Raw genomic sequence first — 21,488 nt, forward strand, 5'->3', positions numbered from 1 at the left:
CCTGTGCCATAATGAGACCCAACGTACCAGCCAGAGCTTTCACATGAAGAAAGTGACAAAGCATCACACTCGTTTCAGATGCCCAAGAATCTCACAACTCCAGGGTTCTCAGGAATGCTGTGCCCCTGGTCAGAAAATCTACTGTGAGCTGCTGTCCCTTTGATCCCTAGCGGCCTCTGTTGACTCCTAGGATGGCAAATTTTCCGGGAACAGCAGAGACCTGGGGCATCTCTGGCAGGTGGGCAGCGAGGTATGGATGCTAACAGACCCCACTACTGCTGCATTTGCACCCAGAGCACACCAGTAGTCCAGTACATGGGCACAAGGGGCCCGGACCAGCATCCTGTCAGCTTCCCAAAGAGCAAAGACTGGCTGGTGTTGATGGTCTTCATGCATGTCCCAGCAACACTGAGCAAAGCTTTGCAGTCCAAAGATGATATTATCTTCCATCTCCGAGTAATACTAAAGATCTTGTGCCAAATCCTTAGACTTTGAACATTGACATTTCAGTGCATGCCTCTCTTCTCCTAGAACATTTAGACAATGCTAGCTCATTCATGTGTGTGTGTCGGGGGGCCGGGGAGCGGGGGGCTATGTGGCTACTAAAGCATGCAGGAAGAAGAAACTGTGTTATAAAGAGAGAGACAGGATCTGTGGCCTTTGAGATGTTACTGCTGTATCCCAGTAAGTCCAAAAATGTGTTTGGAAACTTAAAAGGTGCCCACTGTGCGCTGAACTGGTCAATCCCTGACAGTAAAACTCTGATCAATACTGTCCTGTATTTAGTGACTAAAGGTATTTCTTAGAAGTGGTCATGTTCTAACATCAAGGCTGAGAGGACATTTGAGAACATGTTCACTAGGTAAGAAAAATCTCTGACACCCCTAGTGAATTGCTATTTTAAATAAAACATAACCACGTGTAGCTACAAGGCATCATTTGTGCCTTTACTAAAGCAAGGTAGGGATATTATCACTGCTGTTACTTTTCACCAAAGAGAGACGTGATCTCTCGCAGTAAAACCAAGAAAGCCATGAGATCCCTCTCAAGCAGGGAGCCACATAGAGAAACAAAAGCTCTGAGAGGCAAGAGATTCCAAGGAATTCATCCATCAAGCTGGCCTTCTCTGAATTCATCTGTTGAACATTTTTTGTTTTTTTAAAGTTCATTGGTTTTTAGTACATTCTCAAAATCGTGCACCATCACCACTAATTTCAGAATATTTTCATCACCCAAAAAAAGAAACTCCCATACCTTTTGTAGGCACGCCTTATTTCCCACAGCCTCCAGGCCCTGGCAAACACTAATCTATATTCTGTCTCTATAGATTTGTCCATTTTAGACAGTGCATTTCAATGGAATCAGACAATACGTGGGCTTTTGCAACTGGCTTCTTTCACTTCATGTAATGTTTTCAAGGTTCATGCATGTTGTAGCATGTGTCAGCACTTTATTGCTTTTTAGAGTCAAATAACGTTTCATTGTATGGATATATCACATTTTATTTCCCATTCACCAGTTGATAGACATCGGGGTTGTTTCCACTTTTTGGCTATTACAAATAATGTTGCTATGAACATTGGCGTACAAGTTTTTGTGTGTATGTATGTTTTCATTTCTCTTGGGTAAATGCCTAGGAGTGGCATTCCTGGGTCATATGGTCACTCTACACTTAACTTTTTGAGGTACTGCCAAACTGTTTTTCAAAGCAGGTGCACCATTTACATTGCCACCAACAATTTACATTTCTACCAGTTTCTCTACACCCTCACCAGCACTTGTTATTGTCCATCTTTTTATTGTAGCCATCCTAGTGATTGTAAAGTGGAATCTCATTGTGGTTTTGACTTGCATTTCCCAATGAATAATAATGTTGAGCATTTTTTCATGTGCTTATTAGGCATTTGCATATCTTCTTTGGAGAAATGTCTATTCAGATCTTTAGGCCATTTTTAAAATTGACTTATTTTTCTCCTTATTATTGTGTTATAAGAGTTATTTATATATTCCAGCTACAAGTCCTTTAAATATATGACTTGCAAATATTTTCTCCCATTCTGTAGGTTGTCTTTTCACTTTCTTCATAGGGTCTTTTGAATTACAAAAGCTTCAAATCTTAATTAAGTCCAATTTACCTATTTTTTTCATTGGTTGCTTGTGTCTTTGGGGTCATATCTAAGAAACCACTGGCTAATTCAAGGTTACAAAGATCTATGCCTATGCTTCTTTCTTAGATTTTATAGTTTCGGCTCTTATATTTAGGTCTTGGATACATTTTGAGTTGATTTTTGCACATGGTGTGAGTAAAAGTCCAACCTCATTCTTTTGCACATGCATATCATTGTCCCAGTGCCATTTGTTGAAAAGACTCTTCTTTCTCTATTGAATTGTCTTGGGAATCTTGTCAAAAATCAATTGACCATAAGTACAAGTGTTCATATCTGTACTCTTCATTCTACTCCATATGTCTATTCTTAAGCCAGTAACACACTGCTCTGATTACTATACCTTTATCATAAATTATAAAATCAGGAAGTGTGAATCCAACAACTTTGTTCTTTTTCAAGGCATATTTGGCTATTCTGGATTCTTTGTATTTCTTTATGAATTTTGGGACTAGCTTATCCATTTCTGCAAAGAAGCTAGCTATGATTTTCATAAGGATTGCAATGAATCTGTGTATCAATTAGGATGGTATTGCCATCTTAACAATACTAAGCCTGATCCACGAACACAGGATGTCTTTCCATTTATTTAAGCCTTCTTTAATTTCTTTCAAATTTTGTAGTTTTCAGTCTTGCACTTGTTTTGTTAAATTGATTCCTATTTTATTCTTTCTGATTCTAATATAAATGGGATTTAATTTCATTTTCATATTGTTTGTTGCTAGTATAAGGATATGCAATTCATTTTTGTATACTGATCTTGTATCTTGCAACCTTGTGGAACTTGCTTATTAGTTGTAATAGCTGTGTGTGTGTATGTGTGTGTGTGTATGTGTGTGCACGTGTGTGAATTCCTTAGGATTTTCTATATACAAAACGGTGTCGCCTGCAAATAGTTTTATTTCTTCTTTTCCAATCTGGATGCATTATTTCTTTTTCTTTCCCAACTGCTTCTTAAACATTAGCTTTTTAAACATTTTTAACCCAAGTTCTAATTGAGCTGCTATGCCAGATGGTCTTATAAGGTAATCCCCTGCTCCTCGGGATATCCTCTGACAAGCTGGTCCCCAGGGACGCCAGCACTTGTCCACTCAAGGGCAAATGCACTTTGAAGTCAAGAGGATCTCAGCATCACCCTCATCTAAGTTCCCAACCCCACTCCTTACCCCAGGTCCAGAACACTGGACTTCCTGACCCAATTGGTCACCAATCTTCTATTTACCACTTTTCATAATAGCCCAGAATAAAGAAGTAAAAAGATACTGGAGTGAAATTACAGGTCCAGGGGAAAAAACAACCCACCCGCTCCCCAGGGTAGCAGTGGGGTCAGGGTGGTAGAAGTACATGCAAGAGGCCAGGGGGTTGTCTGATAGCTGAGTCCCCTATCATCTTCCACCATGGAAGCCACTCTCCACCCCATTGTAGCCACCTCAAGGGGTGGAGTGATACAAACTGATAGGTACCTTACACACATCCATACGCCACCACCCAGAGGCAGACCACCCATGCCAGCACAGCCCAAGCCTCAGGAGGCAGCCCTGGCCCTGGCTGGTGGGTCACGCCATGGATGGCTGGGAGCAGCTCCTCTGGCTGGAACTGCGGTGACTCAGGACAAAGGAGGACGAGTTGCTCTTCTTGCTGGCACTTGTCTCTCCCAGGCGGTTGCCCTTCAGGTACCTGGAGGAGCAGCACAGGAAGCGCTGCACAAATTCGTGGAAGAGGTGGCCCGTGAACAGCATGTAGATCCAGGGGTTACAGCAGCTGTTGAGGCTGGCCAGGAGCATGACGATGATGAAGGCTGAGGCTGAGCAGGCAGGGGCAGGAGAAAGGAGAAAAGGGTACTAATTAACACTAGAGCCACTTGAGACCTATTTGATTTAAACACCATTTCCTGAGCAACAGCCTTGTCCAAGTACCACATCCTGAATCACAGGATTAGTTACTAACAAGGCAAAGTTTGTCTTCTGTGCCCTTGATCACGTCGGGGTCATGACCTGAGATGTGGGTCCCACCACCGTGGAAGTCTGACCTGCAGACCCTGACTCAACAATGGATAAATGAATGCGCTCTCACACCATTACAGTGTTTCAAGTGGGTTAGGGCTGGCCATTGGCTGCTTTCAGAGGGCAAAATGAAACCAATCGACCCAGACCCTCTGTCCATCCACACTTTTATTCCTAACAGAGGTTCTAAGTTAACACACCTTTTTTTCCCCCATTTATTTATTTTATTGCATTTTAGGTTTTGGGGTACATGTGAAGAACATGCAAGATTGTTGCATAGGTACACACATGGCAGTGTGATTTGCTGCCTTCCTCCCCATCACCTACATCTGGCATCTCTCCCTTTGCTATCTCTCCCCAGCTCCCCACCCCCCACCGTCCCTCCCCTATTTCCCCCCAACTGACCCCAGTGTGTAGTGCTCCCCTCCCTGTGTACATGTGTTCTCATTATTCGACACCCACCTATGAGTGAGAACATGCTTGTGGATAATTAACATGCTTAAGAGAATGGTTTTACAACTGACAAAAGCTTTAGGTTTCAGGGGCCCAGAGTAAATGCTATGAACAGGTAATTCCCCTTTGATCTTCCGGGGGAGAGGCCACCCAGCATAATATTAACATGAGTAAACAGTTGGAGTGGAGACTAATGGGTGTGGGTAAGGCGTTTGATCATCTCTATCTCTCCCTAACCTAATGGACTGGCCAGCCGCCTTTGGCCTGCCCCAATAAAACCTTTTGGCCTTCCAAAAGGTTTGCAACTAATCTATAACTTTTCCTAATATATCTTTAATATTTTCTGTGATATTTTGCCAACCACCCCGAGTGAATCTCAACAGTCTTCCTCCTTCATCTCTTATCTTGGACATGCCCTCGGCTGTCCTCCAAACCCTCCCCACCAGGCTCAGCCCAGCCCTGGAACTGTCCCTGCCTTTCTCTCACCAGAAGCTTTCTGACCATCTACCTCCCTCAGCAAAAGCTGTATCCATCACAGCCACCTGTATCATGCATCATTCACCCAACCAGTACTGAGCGCCTACAACCTAGACTGTCTACGAGCACAGCACCCAGAAGCTGCCACACCTAGTTTGCATTCTAGCCTCACCAGCGCTTAGTTACTTGAAGTCCCCAAGAAGCTTCGGTTTCCTAATCTTTAAATGGGCATAAGGAGAGTGCCCAAACCTCTGGGGATTGCTGCAAGGATTACAGAGTGCCTGGTACTCAGTGGGAGCCCAATAAATGGTGACTGCTATTACAACCATGTGCTGGGCAAATCAAATACAATGATAAACACCATGATGCGGGCATCTTGTGGGTTAGGTGGGCACAGGAAGGGGGTGCCACTCTAAGAAAGTAATGGCCAGCCCCACAAATGGGGCATGTGAGCTGATTCCTGAAGATGCCTATGGTTTTTCCAGGCCGGACAGGGAAGAACAGTGCTCCAGGAAGAAGGAATGGCACCAGCAAAGGTGTGGCAGCAAGAAAGGGTACGACATCTTCATGGCTGATCAACTGAAAGAGTCTCTGTGAAGCTATGCCTAAGAGCACAGCTTCAGCATGACAATAAGACTCATGCAGGGAAAAAAAAGTGACATGAAAGTTATCTGAAACACTCTCTAAAAGCTATTATACTGAGGACTCATGGAGTTGCAGGCAAAATTAATGATTAGAAATCAGCTTTGAAACATTGCCTGTCACAAACTGAAACTTCAAGGGAGAAGAAAAAAAATCTTAATTCTAGGTACTTCCAAGCATGAGGATAAAAATCTGGCTTCTTTCAATGGCCTTAAATCTGAACAACCACACATCTCCTGCTGGCAAACAAGTCCAGGCAACATCGCCAGAAACCCACAAGGAAAACAACTAGGAATTCTGTTCAGCCACCTCCTTGTGTGTTAAGGCAACTGCAAGAAGGCTGGGAAAATCCACTAGTCTTCTTTATGTCTTTTCTGCAAAATTTTTTGACAAATAAGAGTTCAAGAACTAAATCCAGGGAAGGACTCTTCACTGGGGATGCTAGAGAGGTGCACAAGCTAAATGTGACTGCTGAAGAGAACAGAGACATTTGTCAGCAAAGTCTTCAGGCACCAAGGGGAGAAGAGCAGTTGGTTGTTAGTAAATCTACGTGATTTACTTTCTGCATCAATTAATTGGTGCAAGTCACCCTATGTTCATACATAAAAGTAATGAAGTCTGATTCCTTTTAAAAACAGGTTAGCATCCTCACAGATCAGGTTGGTTCCAATTAGTGAATCCTGTCCATTCCAAAGCCAAGATTAGGCAATCTGCCTAATGGTATGATTTGAGGGACAGAAAGCAACTTTCCTGTTCCCAAAACAAATGTGGTCCACCACTGAGAGTAAACACTTCCCATTGCCCATTTTTGAAATCCAAGTGTACCTGGGAGGGGAAAGACACCTCCTATCGGATCACCATCCTTCCCAACAGAAGTATCTCCTGGTCTAGACCAGGGGCCAGTAAACTCCAGCCCATAAAACCCTGCCTACTGCCTGTTTTTGTAAATAAAGTTTTATTGGAAGACAGCCCCACCCATTCATTCACATACTGTCTATGGCTGCTTTTGCACTACAAGGGCAGAATTTGAGTAGCTGTGACAGAGATCTTATACCCCACAAGCCTAAAAGAGTTACTGTCGGGTCCTTTACAGAAAAATCCAGCCAATCCTTGATCTAGATGCCTGTAGGAGGCACAGATGTTTAAAAGCAGGTGGGAAAGGGCTGGGGAAGGCAAGGGGAGGCAGACCCAAAGGGTAAGCTCAGATCAGCATGTCCCATACAGAAATTAGCAGAATTATATGGTTGGTACCTTTGCTTTTGAGTTGCCCAAACCTGGACACAAATGTTTGGCTCCGCTGTTTTGCAGCTGTGTATTCCTGAGCAAGTCACTTAACCTTTCTCAACCTCAGTTTCCCCATCTGTGGAATGGGAATAATAAAAGAGCTCTCCACAGAATTGTTGAGGGGTTTACTCACTTAGAGAGGATGCCAAGTACTGTTCATGATTCCTGACACTCCATAAAAGTAAACAACGAATAGAGTTTAGCTATTGTCACTATTACTACACTGGTGTGTAAGTGCTCAGTAAATACGTTGTTTTTCTAATCAATAACAGAGCGAGCACCATAGGTGTGAAGCAAAGGGGTGATGCCGTTCCCTGGGCTAGCATATGTCTTGGAATCCGAGGCAGCCCAGGGTGAGGATAAGCCCAGGACTCACTGGCTAGCCTCTGGAAGCTTCAAGCCCATAGGGCAGTGTCTGTCCAGAATGACTCCTGGGCCAGACTACATGCCAAGAAGGTCAGCTTATTTGTAGATTATCATGCCAGCTCAAAAGGCCCCACCACCAGTGTAGCCTTCAGTGTAGGATCTGCCCTTGTCAGCCAGCCTGTAATTTCTGATGGGTTTAAACGGACTGACATCTTTGGGGAGGACAGCTGAAATGACTGGGCTCCACAAGGTCAGCAGTGGACTGAAGCAATGAACTGGTACTAGGTAAGAATGCCCAAGTCAGCCTGGGCAACAAAGGGAGATCAACAAAAATTTAAAAACTAGCCAGGCGTGGTGGTGTGCGCCTATACTCTCAGCTATTCAGGAGGCTGAGGTGGGGGATCACTTGAGCCCAGGAGATCAAGGCTATAAGCCCAGATCACACTACTGCACTCCATCCTGGGCAACAGAGCAAGAACCTCTCTCAAAAAAAAAAAATAAAATAAAAGAATGCCTTTGTTTCATTCTACCATGCTTGGGGTCCTGGCTATATCTGCTCTCACCCTGCAGATTTCAGGTACAAGGTGGGTGGTGAAATGCTAAGATCTGTTTTAGCTCCCATGCTAGCCTGGACGTTCCACCCGGGTGAAGGGGCTGTCTCCCAACACCTGTAAAATTGTCCTCTCTCCTTTCTGCTCACCAGCATGAAGTTCTAGGGCCTCACCACCAGCCAGGTGTTCTTCCAAACGGAAATCCCTCCTGTGTTATTACTGTCTTCTTTTAAAACACGCCCACCCACTGGGTAGTGCCCATGGGAACTGACTGAAAAAGCAAATCAGACCTGGTGACTGCCTTTACATGGAGTCTAGCAAGTTTTTAGTGTGTTCTGTGGTGCCCCTGGGTGCCCATTCCCCCAGCTGCCCAAAGCTGCCTGCCAAATGCTCACAGCTGAGCTCTTCTCTGGGCATTGCCTTTGGCCAAAAGGAGCTGCCACTCCCAATGCTCAGTGCAAATGTGCAAAGGCCAGGCCCCATGCCTTCATCTGGGCTTCTCTGAAGGGCCATGGCTGCTCCCAGGCTCCCAGGAAGACTGGCCTCCCTCCCCATTTCCACACAGTACAACTACAGTGATATCAGCGCAGAGAGGAGGACCTACAAGTCTTCATGGGCCTGACCCAGAAAGGTCTGTTGTGCAGTGAGCACCTTCTCCAGGGTCCCTGTGGAAAGGAAGGTGTTCACAGTGGGAGCCCCCGGCCTACAGAAACACTGAAGGGCAGGGTGTGCAAGCAGGGAGTGCAAGCTGGGGATATGAGCAGAAACAGCCACACAGCAAATGCCAACATCCCTTGCTGGGCAATTCTGCCCCTGGGAGAATCAACTCTGCGTTTCTACTTGGCACCATGATTCACGGAGGGGTGGGAGGCAGAGGGCCACGTTCCATCTCTTCCAGCCTGGCTTTCCTCAAGCCCCAAGAACTTCCCTGTTCTGATTTCCCAGCACTCTCTCCACCCCAGCACTGAAACCCCAAAATTAGCCCAGAACAGCTGACGGGCAGCTGGCCACAGCCTCTCTGGGCTGTGCTGTTCCTGAGGCTACTGGCATGTTTCACATGACTCAAAGACATATGGCCGAGATTGGCTGGGTCAAAGCAAGTCTGTCAACTTTAAAAAAAAAACCCGCACTTGAGACACCAATCATTTGCCACGAGGCCTCCCCGGAGTACCAGGAATTCAGAATAACATCCCTTATTCCTACAAGACTATGCAGGCATCTGCGAACAAAACTATGTAAGGCCCTTTCCTAAGAAAATAATTTTTGAATGTATGCTTATAGAAAGATTGAGTCTCAATAGATACTATAGGGTGCCTTCTTAGAAAAGTCCACCATTTTACAACTGTGATTTTCCTAAAAAATCAGAGATGTGTGATCACCTAGTGCAGAGCAAGATCTGTGTGAAGAGCCAAACGAGCAGGCTATAGAGTTGAAAATGGGCTTCTTCCGAAGGCACTGCTCCGATCTCGCGGGTGTGCTGGACTCACTGGGCTGGGCCTGAGGATAACCACATTCTGGAAGAAGACAAGCCAGGGTCTTCCTGCAAATGACCAGCCTTTCCCCACCCTTCAAGGGATTTCAAGACCCTCCAGCCAATCTGGGCCATAGGTATAAAAGCAAACAGGGAGTGCTGGTAAAAGAGATAATGTATTGAAGCTTTGCTGCTCCATGTGAAGCCAATGGCTGGCCACAGGGCATCTAATAGGCATCACCTGTTTGCTTGTCAAAATTGCAAACTCTTGGGGCCACACTCCAGACCTGCTGAATCAGAATCTGCACTTTAACAAGATATGCATTAAAGTTTGAGAAGCTTCCTTCCAAGTGGCCCAAATGATATAGACAGGAAAGAAGAAATGAATAAAGTAACTGCCCACTGTTCTTGATCTCAACACGGAATGTGCATCTGATTCTTTGCACAGTAAGCTCCTACTCATCCTTTAAAAACCCTCTTCAAATGATACTTCCCCTCTGAAACCCTCCTGATTTCTTCCCAGGGAGACAAACCAACTTATGCTTCCCCAGGGGATTTGCAGGACTTGGTAAATCAATGCCTCTATAACAGCATCATCCCATCATATTGTCATCATTTTTTGATACTCCTTGGCTGGGGACTGTGTCTTATTGGTGGCTCTGTCTTTTGGCTACTACAGAGGCTGGAAAATAGGAAGAGTTCAATAATGAATTGAACTGAAGCATGAAACTGCTAGGCAAGAGGTCCTGATAAAACAGCCACCGCCGCCAGCATGTTAGAAGGATTAAAAATAATTTCTCTGCTCAACCACAGGATATGGCCTCCCAATAAGGTGATGGACTCAAATGCAATTCCCTCTGGGAAAATTAAGTTCACACTCAGATATGGTCAGGAGGAGAGAGAGGGAGAGAAACAGATGAGCAAGCATGCTGTTGGGGTGGGAGACATCGGCCAGGAGGGCAGAGGCCCACAGTTCCGAAGCATCCGACTGAGCACAAAAGAAGATGCTGGCAGAGGCGGCCCCTCAGGGCATGCACCAGGAATAAGGATTTGGGCCTTGGGGCTGGGACACTGGAGATCACCCAGTTACACCTCCCTCCCACCCATGCCTTAGACAAGACCCAGTCTAGGGCACCTCCAAACCAGAGCTAGAACTTCCCACCTGGCCTCCCACCTCCTCCAGGAGAGAGTTGTTGCTCTTTCCTCTTAATACTCTTGTTCCCAGTATCCTTGGACTTGTCACCACCTGCCAACTGAAACTGCAGCCCCTTTGCTAAAATGCCTGTGCCCAAAATGACTCCCACTCCACCAGTTACGCTGACTTGCACCAGTAGGATGTTCCACCCTCTATACAACCTAAGCCCTATTCTGAACTTCAGAAACCCGAGCTGTGGGCAGGCTCAGCCCCATACCCGGAGTTAGCACTGCTGTTCCACCTGACACTAACCCAGCAGAAACTAGGGGTGTCCCTCCCAGAGATCTTTGGGTGTACCCAGAAATCTATGACCAACCATGACCAGACTGTCCCACACTGACACGTGCCAGAAGCTAGCCACAGGAGGGCGAGGGCCTGGGGAGGGCCCCTTGTCAACTCTCTTCACTAGAGGGTTGACGGATGAAAACGGAGGGTTGACAGATGAAATCAGAGGTTGTGTGGACAGGAGTCTGCAGAGGCATCAGTAACTGTTTTTTTGGAATGAGTGAGTTAGCATTCAGAGGAGAAAGTCCCCCTAAACTGGAAAATCAGGGAAGGCTCCCTGAAAGAGGCACTGGATGAGGCTGCCATGTTAAGGTGTTCAGGTTGTGCACTGCACAGCTCCTAGGAACACCCTGCTCATAGACCGTGAAGTAAAAGGCATCCCCTGGAGTTGTGCCACAAAGCAGCCCACACATTGGACTTGGGCTTCAAAGGATGGGAATCCATGGAAGAGACTTATATGGATGTTCCCATGGTGGGAACAGTATTAGCCTGGGTGTGAAGGCAACAAAGCCACAGGAACTTGTAGAAAGTAGCAAGTCATCGGGCCTGTCTGGGTCTGGGGGTACACGAGGCAGGCTGGCCAGAGACCAGCGCAGTGCTAACAAAAGAGTACTCATTTGTTGGGTATTAGTTTAAAAAGATGCACAGTGGGTCTAAGCCAGCAGTTCTTAACCAGGGTTGACTTTGCCCCTTAGTGAACTTTGGAAATGTCTGGAGACAGTTTTGGTGGCCACAGTTGGCAAGGAGGTTGCTGGCAGCACATAGCAAGTAGAGGACAGGAATGCTGCTAAATATCCTACCATGCATAGAACAGCCCCTCCCTCACACACACACACACACACACACACTCTCTCTCTCTCTCACACTCTCTCTCTCCCCCCAAAGATCATCCAGCCCAAAATGTCAGCAGTGCCAAAGGTGAAAAATCATACTCTAAGAAGGTGATAATAGAAAGCAAAGTGTCAACATGAGGTGTGTGGCACAGCTAAGATTATGGAATTGGTGGGCATGGGGAGAATGCGAGGGGCATGGCACCGAACCCAGAGTGCTGGGAGGGCAGTGCCATCAGCAGATGTGTAGCTGGGTGAGTGTGTCTGTGTAGGTGTTGCAGGAAGAACCCAGGATGTTGGGATCTTGGAGATAGCAGGGGAGGGCTCAGCTTCCATGGATCTAGGGCAGGGCCAGCGATCTAACAAGCACCCAGGAGATCCCCAAGCTGAAGGTGTAGACCATCAGGAAAACTGCTGGCCTAGGGTGGCAGGGGGTTGGGGGGGGGTCATGCAGTGTGTCAGTCTCCAGTGTAACATGGCTGAGTTCCAATCCCAGCTCCACCACTTACTCAGCAGTGATTTTGAGCAGGTCACACCTCTCTGAGCCTCAGTTTCTTCATCTGTAGAACAGCCATGATGATTCCTTGCCTTGCTGCATTAGGATGAGGAGCAGAAATGGCCCAGGCACAGGTCTGACTCACAGTGGACACTCAGCCAATGGTGACTGCTGTTACCAACTAATCCCACTCCTTGCTTCACCAAAGCTGGGGCCCAGAGAGGGTGTCAAGTTCCATCACAAGCTGTTATCCCCATTGCTCAGAGAGGAATGACAGAGGTCCAGAGGCCATTAAGAGACATTGCCCCAAATGACACAGATGGCAACAAGACCAGGTCCCGGAAGGGCACTGGCTATTTCCCAGTACTGTCTCCCCGGGCCGGGGCTCTGGCAAGCAGGGTCTGGTGTATAGGGTCTGGCTCCAGCCCCTGGGAGGGAGCCCTGTGGGGTTTTCTTTGCCTCCAAAAGTTGCCAGGGCAAGGTGGTAAGGTCAGCAGGTGGGCCAGTGTCTCAGGTCACACTCAGACATGCCAGCCCAGGCCACAGACCTAATCCAGCCTCCACAGACAGCGTGATGCAGTCAGGGCACCTGCTAATCTCCTCCTGATCCGAGGCCCTCCACAACCACTCCTCCCCTTCTCACCCCTCCCCAAACCCACACAGATAGCCTGCAAATGGAAAAAAGACTTAGTAGTGCCTCACCCAAGAGGCGGGTTTGGGATTTGCTTTTCTTTGAGTTTTTTGGTTTTACTTTTTTGTCTTCTTAGTTGTTATTTATCAAACCTTTAAGGGTAAAAGAAGTGAAATCACCTCAGGGCAGAAACCCAAAGGGAACACATTAACATTAGCCAAGAACATAAAAGAACACACAATTACTTAACCATATAAGAGTCTGAAGTTAACTGTCCACCTAATTGAGATTTATACCCAGAAGGACCGAGCTTGTGCACTCTTCATGGCCCAGAGTGAATATCCTGTCCAAACTCCTCCTGCCTGGCCCCCCATGCTCTCCACCTGACTGGGTCACCTCAAGAACAAGCCCCTCCAAGGGGCCTGGTCCCCCACACCTCAGGCACAGCACTCATGGGAAGGAAAGGTAGGCAGGACATGCCAGAGGGTCCTCTGTCTCATGGAAACAGGGAGGGGCTGGAAGCTCATTCTACAGATGGGAAACAGTTCAAACCAGACTTCCTGTACCAGTCCCACACTCCTGACAGATGTTTGCTTGCCCCCAGTGATGGGGCGTCCCCTTCTTTCCCAGGTTGCCAGTACTGTTTCAGAGGGCTACTTAGAAAGTCCCTATTCCTCCTGAGTCCTGCTCTTCATACCCATCCCTGCCCCATCTCACCTCCTTGCTTCCTTTTTCCATGTATTTGACAAGCACTGGTATTTGACAATGACTGTGCAGCCTGTGCCAGGCACTGGGCACACACAAGGGAACAGGACAGGCAGCGTCCCTACTGTGACAGGACTCAAAGTCCACCTCTCTGGCCTCAACAAGCAGAAGCTCCCACCTCCCAGCCTCCCTGGACACACTGCCTGCTGTCCACTCCCATTCCCTCCACCCAGGTTCAAGAGAAGAATCCCCACCTTGTCCATCAGGAAGGGGCCATGGGTCACACCATTTAATCCTGACAACAACCCCACGAGGTGGCCCATGCTATCCTTATTACAAGGAGGAGGAGGCTGAGGCTCCGAGGGGGTAAAACAACTGGCTTATGGACACCGGACTGGGCATTTTACCAGGGAGATGCTGGAAAGAGAAGACGAGAGACAGAGACCCTAAATCCTGTCCACCATACCCAACCAACATCAACCAACCCTAGAAATGCAAAAGCCCCCACTCTACCAAGTGCCCTCCTCATCCTCATCTCCTCCCTCAGAACTGCCCTAGGGTCAAAACCCCTGAAACCAGCAGCAAAGCAAATGCCACTGGGTTCAAGGGAAAAGGCTGATGCCAAACCTTTGGCTTTGGAATTTAATTCTGAAAGATATAAAAAGGGCTTATCAAATCCTGCATGGGGCATCAGTCTCACCAGCCGCACCAAGTCAGCACCCAGCAGCATCTGGCTGCTTTGAAGAACAGATCTCATGAAATCATTCAGACGCTCCCATTGGCTCTCTCTTCTGAATAACAGAAATATTTAAACTGAAAGTTTTCCTCTTTGGTTCTTATAAAAAGTAACCATGTGTAGAGCTTGTCCATACACACAGAGACTTTATTATTATTAATAGTATTATTATTATCATTATATCTTTATTTTCCTTTTCTTCTCCCCACTCTCTGCTTTATCCGAGTTTCTTCATATCTATTGTATCTTGTTGAGTTCCTAAATTTTTGTGCCCCACTGCACATTACTGGAACAAGGTGAGCGCTAAACCCATAAAGGCAGCCCTTGGTATTTGTGAATGAGGGAATTAAGTTGCTCAAGGGAGAGATGGAAAAGAGGGAGCAAACGCTGAAGGAGAGAGGGACTTTGGGTCCCTGGGCCACCACATCTGTAGCCACCAGAACCGTGACATCCCACCCACTCTGGTAGCCTTGATGGGTGGTTGTTGACTAAGCTTTCTGACCTCCCAGAGGTTTTCCTGATGAAGCAGGAACAGACCCACGTGTGCCCCACCTCTCCTGCCTCCCTGTGAGCCTGCTCCTCCTGCAAGCATCCCTGGATGGCATCACACTGTTGGCCACAGGCTCCAGTACTGGTTACTCAGGTGATGAGTGAAGTAAGGGGCCCTGTACTAGATATTTCCACATCTAAATTCTGTTCTCTTGGAGAGGAAAGTGGGGCTGTGCATTAATTCCACTTTTCCGATAACAACCTCTTGAGGTAGCTCTAGTGTGGTTCTCTTTTATTCCTTCCTTAACACTTGCTGGTGGCCTCTGGATTGAGAGGTATCTCCAAAGTGATGCAGACACCATTTCTGCCTGCTATTGCAATTACCCAAATTAAGGCCAAGTGGGCACAGGGCTGTCGTTCTGAGCTTGCAGCCACTCTGACCCCTGCAGCCCTGAGGCCTGGGCATGATTTGGCCAGGTTGGTGGTGGCCAGAGTCCAAGTTGTCACCTCTGTGTTTGACGAGGCGCTCACATCTGGATTGAGCTGCTGCTCCTGGCTGTGTGCATAAGACAGTGGGGAGGTCCCGGCTGTGGCAGCATCATGAATCCCTGCCAGGCTGTGTTTGGATTCTTCTCAGCATCTGGGACAAAATGCAGAGGGGAACCAAGAGAAGCCCTAGGTTTTTCATGGAACACCCACCCTTCCCTGTGAATTCCTAAGGAAGCAAAGGGAAGTGGGACCTGAAATTCTTAAAGCCCCCTTCTTTCCCTGCCCCTTGGGCTTGAGCCCCTTGGGTCTGTCTCTACTGAAGGTCTCATCCCCTGAAAAGCCTTGGAGGACCACAAACAGTCAAGAGGCCTGTGACCTTCACTCTGGCCAGGATCTGTGTGCGTCTGTTTCTCTCTCCTCCCTCTCTCTCTCTCTCTCGTTTCTAAGACAAAGAAATCAAATGTTGACATGCTTTTAAAGTGTAGAAAAGATCTAAACTTCACTTTATGGTTCATGTGACGTGTGCGCTGACCACATACTCTCGTTCTTCTGGGCAGACATACAGTGAGAAAGAGGAGTGCAGGTTGGGGGTGCTGAATAGCGGGGAGCCATAGGAGGTGGGGTCTGGGAGGAGCAGAAAGGAGAAAAATCACCAGAGACTCAAGACATGAATGGGAGAGACGAGGGTACCCCAAGGAGAGAGGAGCAAAGTGTCTGTTGAATGAATGAACTGAATGCTGAAATGTCCTCATTCTAAAAGCAAGACACTAAGGCTCAAGGGGAATAAAGGGATCTCTCACCCAACGTTCCAAAGCTAGTAAGGGCTGGAGCGGGGCTAGACCCCCACATCTCCCCAGTACCTACTCCAACTGGTGCTGGTTTCACTTCCTTGATAGTGTTTGAGCTCCTCAAGAACTGGATCTGGTTTTTTCGGATCTGCCCAGGAAACAGGTGTGGCCCTACGGCCTTACTTAGAGACTTCCAACCCTGGTTTTTGCCCAACCCAACTCCCTCACCATGTGCCCTTCATTAGAACCCTGGCACAGAAAACGCCAGCTTTGCCTCTGACTTGCTGTGTGACCTGGTGCAAGTGCCTTCCCCTCTCTGGGCCCTAGAACCCTCTCTGTAAGGTATGACCAGGGGCCATGAGCATTCAGTAAATATTGACTAACCAGTGTGTTGGCCACTAAAGCAAACACTGAGCTAACTAGGAGGGCTCCATAAAGCCTGTCTGTGAATTCCAGAAAGGATCAAAGCAAAGTTACCAAACTGAATAAAGGCAGCTGGCACTGAGATTTCAGCTTCCCAGGATGCATGCATTTGAGACTATTGGGAGCAGTGGTGACTGCACACAGAAATGGGACATTTGCAGTGTCTGGAGTGCAGAAAGGGTGAAAGCAAATCCCTTGGTCTTTCTTTACAAACATTTGAAGTCCCCAGCATCCAGCATGTGTTATGGAATTACCTTCAAACAAAAACGTGTAAGTCATTCACCACCAGCAATCACCCCTCCTGCTCTTTCCAAATGAGCTACTGGAATGGGGTTGGCAGGCAGGGAGTGACGGGAAGCTGCCTGGTGCTCTATGCCTTAGGGACAGCCATCCAGCACCAGCCATAAACACCAGAGCCCCAGGGTGCCTTTGTTCCTCCAAGCATTCTCCCTAGGTTGCCTTCTTCTATGCCCTCCTCCTAGCCTTCTGGCACAGGCCAAGAATGGACAACAGCTCCACCCTCAGCCTTGTTCTCAGCAGTCCTCCATCCTGGAAGGCATATTCCCCACCTACAGAAATCACCGAGCCTCTCCCTCAAACCTGAATGTCCACCTCCCAGCTCCCTTCTCTTTCCCCCAAGTGGAAGTGACGTCTCAGTCCTGGGTGCTCTCCTCCCTAAGCCTACCCAGCGCTCCTTGCAGTACTCTGCCTAGAGACTCATCACCTCCACTCCATGAAGGGTTCAGGGATCTGTCTTCACCTTCCTCTTGGAATCCTCTTCTCCCACAACACCCTCTTCAACTACTAGGTGCTTGGTTGGACAAATCGCCCACCCCTGCAAGGCCGTCCTTGTCCAAACCAGACTTCCTGGCTTCAGGTGGACTTCTTGAACTTAAAGTGGAAGTTCAGCTTAACATGCACTTAAAGTTGAAGGAGGTTGAGCTTGGCCACGGGTTCAAAACTTACCTCTGCCACCTCCTCCTAAGCATGTGGGAAAGCAGATGGAGTTGAACCTGTTTCCTCCACTGCGGTAATAAACCATACAGCCCACATGCAGCCCAACGGCTGTGCTAGCGACTTTAACTGCGTTTTCTCATGGCATTCCCCTACTGCCTGGTGACAGTTGGTACTTTTATCCTTACTGCCACCTTACCCAAGAGAAAGTAAAAGCTGGGGTAGGTTAATTGCCCTAAGTCACTTTGCCAAGGGATGATGGAGCAATGACTCTATGGGATTTCAAACCCGCTTATCCCCCAGGAAGTCCACAGACCCCTGGACGTTCTGAGGCAGCAGGACATGGCCTCCCCAGCTACCAGGCTCCTTCCTCCTGGGTCTCCCAGCCCTGGCTACCTTCCTTGGGCGCGTTCGCATCCCAGACGCTCCACATCTGCACGAAGAAGAAAGGCGTCCAGCACACTATGAAGGCCAGCACAATGATGAAAGTCATCTTGACCGTGCGGATCTTGGCCTTGGAGATGAGCTTGACGCTGCTGACACGCGCCAGGGCCATGCGCCCTCCGGCGCCAACCACCGCACCCTCTGGCGCCTCAGCTGCCGCTGCTGCAGCGGTTTTGAGCCGCAAGTTCTGCCAGATCTTGAAGCTGATAAGGCCGTAGCAGGCGGCTAGCACGATGACCGGCACGATGTAGACAGCTAGTGTGATCCACGTGATGTAGGCCTTGGGTCCCCAGGGCTCGATGAAGACAGCCCAGCAGTCGAAGACGCCGTCAGCCACCTCACGCAGCGAGAAGATGTGCATCTGCGGCACGCTGGCCACCAGGCAGCCAAACCACGTGGCGAGCACAGCCAGTCGGTCGGTGCGGCGGCGCAGCGAGCGCAACGGCTGGCAGATGGCCAGGCAGCGGTCCAGCGACATGAGCAGCAGCAGGTAGGTGGAGGCGAACATGCCCACCACCTGCAAATACTTGACCAGGCGGCACAGCAGGTCGGGCCCGTAGAAGCGGAAGGTGATGTCCCACAGCAGCTGCGGCAGCACCTGGAACACAGCCACCACCAGGTCTGCAATGCTCAGGTGCTTCATGAAGAAAAAAAGGCGCGAGTGCTTTTGGCGCGTGGTGCGCAGCGCCAGCAGCACACACGCATTCCCACTTAGCGCAAGGAACAGGATGAGACACAGCACCGCCACCTCCACGCGTGCCAGAGCCTCGTTGCGCTGTGGGGGTCCAGCGGTGCGGTTGCCCTCGGCCCCCGGAGGCGCGGCGCTAGCGTTGACCACCTCCGCACTCCAGTTGGCTGCGAACGCGCCCTCCATGACCCTGGCGGCCGCGGTGCGCCCAGGTCTTCAAGCCCTTTATGGTGTGGCGCGGAGGGGCGGGGTCTCACGTGTCGGAGGGTGTGGGGGCGCCTGGGATTCTAGTCCTGGAGACTCCACGCACAGATCTGCTGGGTCCACCCTGAAACAAACCGGGAGGGCCGTGAGGAGACCAGCGCGTTTCTCTTCAGACGCGGGTAGGGAGCGCTTGCCCCGTTCCCAGGAACCCAAGTCATCTGAAACACGGGGCACAACGGCCGGCCGCGGTGGAGAGGTACCTCCTCTGAGCCACTGCAAATGAGCGGGAATCCACTACCAGCCACAAGCCCAGAGCCCCCAGGACGCCTGTTCCTTGGGAAGTTTAGCAGCTTCCACTGGGGGAGAAGGGAGGGTCAAAATTAGCCACTTTCCTCCGGGACTGGGAATCTAAAACCAAACCGTCTCCCCAAGGGATCTCAAAACTTCCTGCCTGCCCCACGCCCCTACCCTCAGCACACCCACCTCCGCAGGACACCCAAACCAGCCCCTCTCCTAGTAAACGTTAATTCAAGTACTTCCTCTGGAAATCCCCAAACAGCCCCTTGCCTGGGAAACCCCAGCTCAGGGCCACCCCGTCTAACCCCCTTTACTGTCACTCCCTTAACTTCCACAGCACCTGCTTCCGTGGAACCCCGGTTCCGCAGTCCCTCCTGGGAGAACCCACGCCTCAAAGCCCAGGATGCCCAAGTGCTGTTCCCAGACCCTGGCATAGACACCTCTTGCGGGGCTCCTGCCCAGCCAGGCAGCCTCGAACGTTCAGGAACCCTCGACGTGCGCTTTGGACCCAGACAGTCAAGGACTCTGGGTCTCAATCCTGAGCAGTCACTTTACAATCTTGGAACACCCCACATTCCTCCAGGAACCAGGAGCGCAAGGCACCCACCCCCCACCCACCTCCACTCAGGTCCCAATGGCTCCACCGGCCCTAGCCATCCCGTCCACCCCTACTCAGCACCCAGCTACCTGCAACGAGTCCGCAGGTGAACCTAGTTGACTCCACGGGGAAGTTGCACCGCGACTGACGGCCCCAGTGATGCGTGCGCTCCCAGCCCGGGTTGGGATGGCCGGCCAGCTGCACCTAATGTGATGCTAGGTTGAGGTCTCCGACTCTGGAGCCTCGGCTGGAATCCCCTGGCTGCAGCCTGGCTGGTCGCTGTACGCGTGCAGGCGGCCAGCAAGCAGCGCTGAGGCTGTGCGCGCGGACAGCTTCTGGATGCGGCTCTGTGCGCTGGAGCCCAGAATGCACTATCGCACGGGTCCGCTAGGGGGAGAGCGAGGCCAGCCGCGCAGACCCCTGCGGAGCGAAGCTGGTTCGCCCAGCGTTGGTCCAGAGCCTTAACAAATGGGTGCATTTTGCAGTGGTTTAAAACTGCAAGAGGGAAGGAACTCGTAAATAACCCGCCCGGTTTCTTCCTTTCTTGGTTTAGAAGCTCCTGACGTTTTTCACCGGGTAGATAGTGATGAAGTTACAAAAGCATTTTAACGGATTATTTTCCAAGCATGATGTTAATTTCAGCCTTTGCTCTCCTCCCACACCTCCAGCTTGATGTAGTGGCTTTAGCAGTGAACAAGAGCAGATCCTTGCTTTGGAATACTTTCATTCTTATTTCTGTTAATGAGGAATTAGAAATGCCCTCTATTCTAAGCAGCGCTAGGAGAGGTGTTCTTTCTTTTGGTAGCTTAAGGAGAAATTCTGAAGCACAACACTCTTATCTTCATTTAAAGTGATTCTGCTTGTCTGCGGCCAAGAGCTGTTTCTGCCTCCTTGTCGTGCTTCAGAATTAAAATCCTAAATGATACCAAAGGAAGATAAAATGTTAAAGACAGCTTCTAAGCCTCCCTGCCCCTTCCCTATTCTAAAATCATTTTTTGAAGAAATTTACAGTGGCCAAGAATTAAGTCAGAAAAAAAGGCCAGGACTCAAAAATAAACAGGGCTCTTTAAAAATGCATTAAATGTGTATTTCCTCCTGACATTTCACTTCTCCCTCTTTTTATTATGTGGAGAGAATTGAGTTAGCCAAGGACCAGGTTTCCCTAATCCACAATTACAGCGCCATGCCAAGATATCCCAGGGGCCGACCTTACAGCACCTGGATCCCAGGTTTCTAGCTGAGTAAGCACTCCAGAATGGGGCTGAGAATTTTGGCAGCATTGCCAAGGGGTGGCAGGCAATATTAATCCATATGAATCAACAGTACCTATCTGCCTCGAAAATTACAGATTAAAGTTATAGACTACTCAGGTGAGAATGAAGTGACCTTGGGCAAGTCCCTTCTCTTTGGGCCTCAGTCTTCTCATATGTAAAATGAGAGGACTGGTCAAGATAGCTAATGTCTGAGGTCCTGCCCCTCTGGTTTTCTGAAATTGTGTGATCTGTGCAATCCGAGAGTTTAATCCAACAGGTAAAACACCCCTGCCTCACTCCATGGCTGGATGAAGGGAGATTTTTCTCTATGAGCCTCTGATTGGTAAATGTATGAAGGAAAACACTGGGCTGTAGAACCAAGCCTGCCCTTCTTTCTCCTGGAAAAGAGCTGCTTTCCAGGGAGCAAGTTTACTGAGCCACTTCTCCAAGGACGGACTCTTCTACCATTTGTGGGAAGCCTGCCTAGTCCTGTGTGGTCCTCACATAGCCTGTGAGACAGTCTAATTCTGTATTCACTTAACAGGGCTATTTAGACTCATGCTAAAGCTAA

At 49.0% G+C, this 21,488-nt stretch overlaps 1 protein-coding gene across 2 annotated transcripts; it reads right to left on the reverse strand.

Annotated features, from left to right (window-relative positions):
* Positions 1-1,154: 1,154 nt before the first annotated feature.
* On the reverse strand, positions 1,155-19,053 carry OXTR (oxytocin receptor). 2 transcript variants are annotated; one of them, XR_004272514.1, is made up of 3 exons: positions 17,830-19,053; positions 3,669-3,969; positions 3,068-3,628 (listed from the first exon to the last, which is right to left on the reverse strand). XR_004272514.1 is itself a non-coding variant. In XM_032290544.1 (2 exons), exons 1-2 carry the CDS (start codon positions 18,749-18,751, stop codon positions 3,722-3,724), a joined length of 1,170 nt encoding a protein of 389 aa, XP_032146435.1. In that variant the 5' UTR covers positions 18,752-19,053; the 3' UTR covers positions 1,155-3,721. The 2 variants fall into 2 exon arrangements, 1 of the variants encoding a protein (XP_032146435.1); XM_032290544.1 differs by having other exon boundaries at positions 1,155-3,969.
* Between the last annotated feature and the right edge of the window lie 2,435 nt (positions 19,054-21,488).

Source organism: Sapajus apella, unplaced genomic scaffold (genome assembly GCF_009761245.1).
Source record: "Sapajus apella isolate SASKATOON/1434 unplaced genomic scaffold, GSC_monkey_1.0 scaffold23, whole genome shotgun sequence".
Taxonomy (NCBI): Eukaryota; Metazoa; Chordata; class Mammalia; order Primates; family Cebidae; genus Sapajus; species Sapajus apella.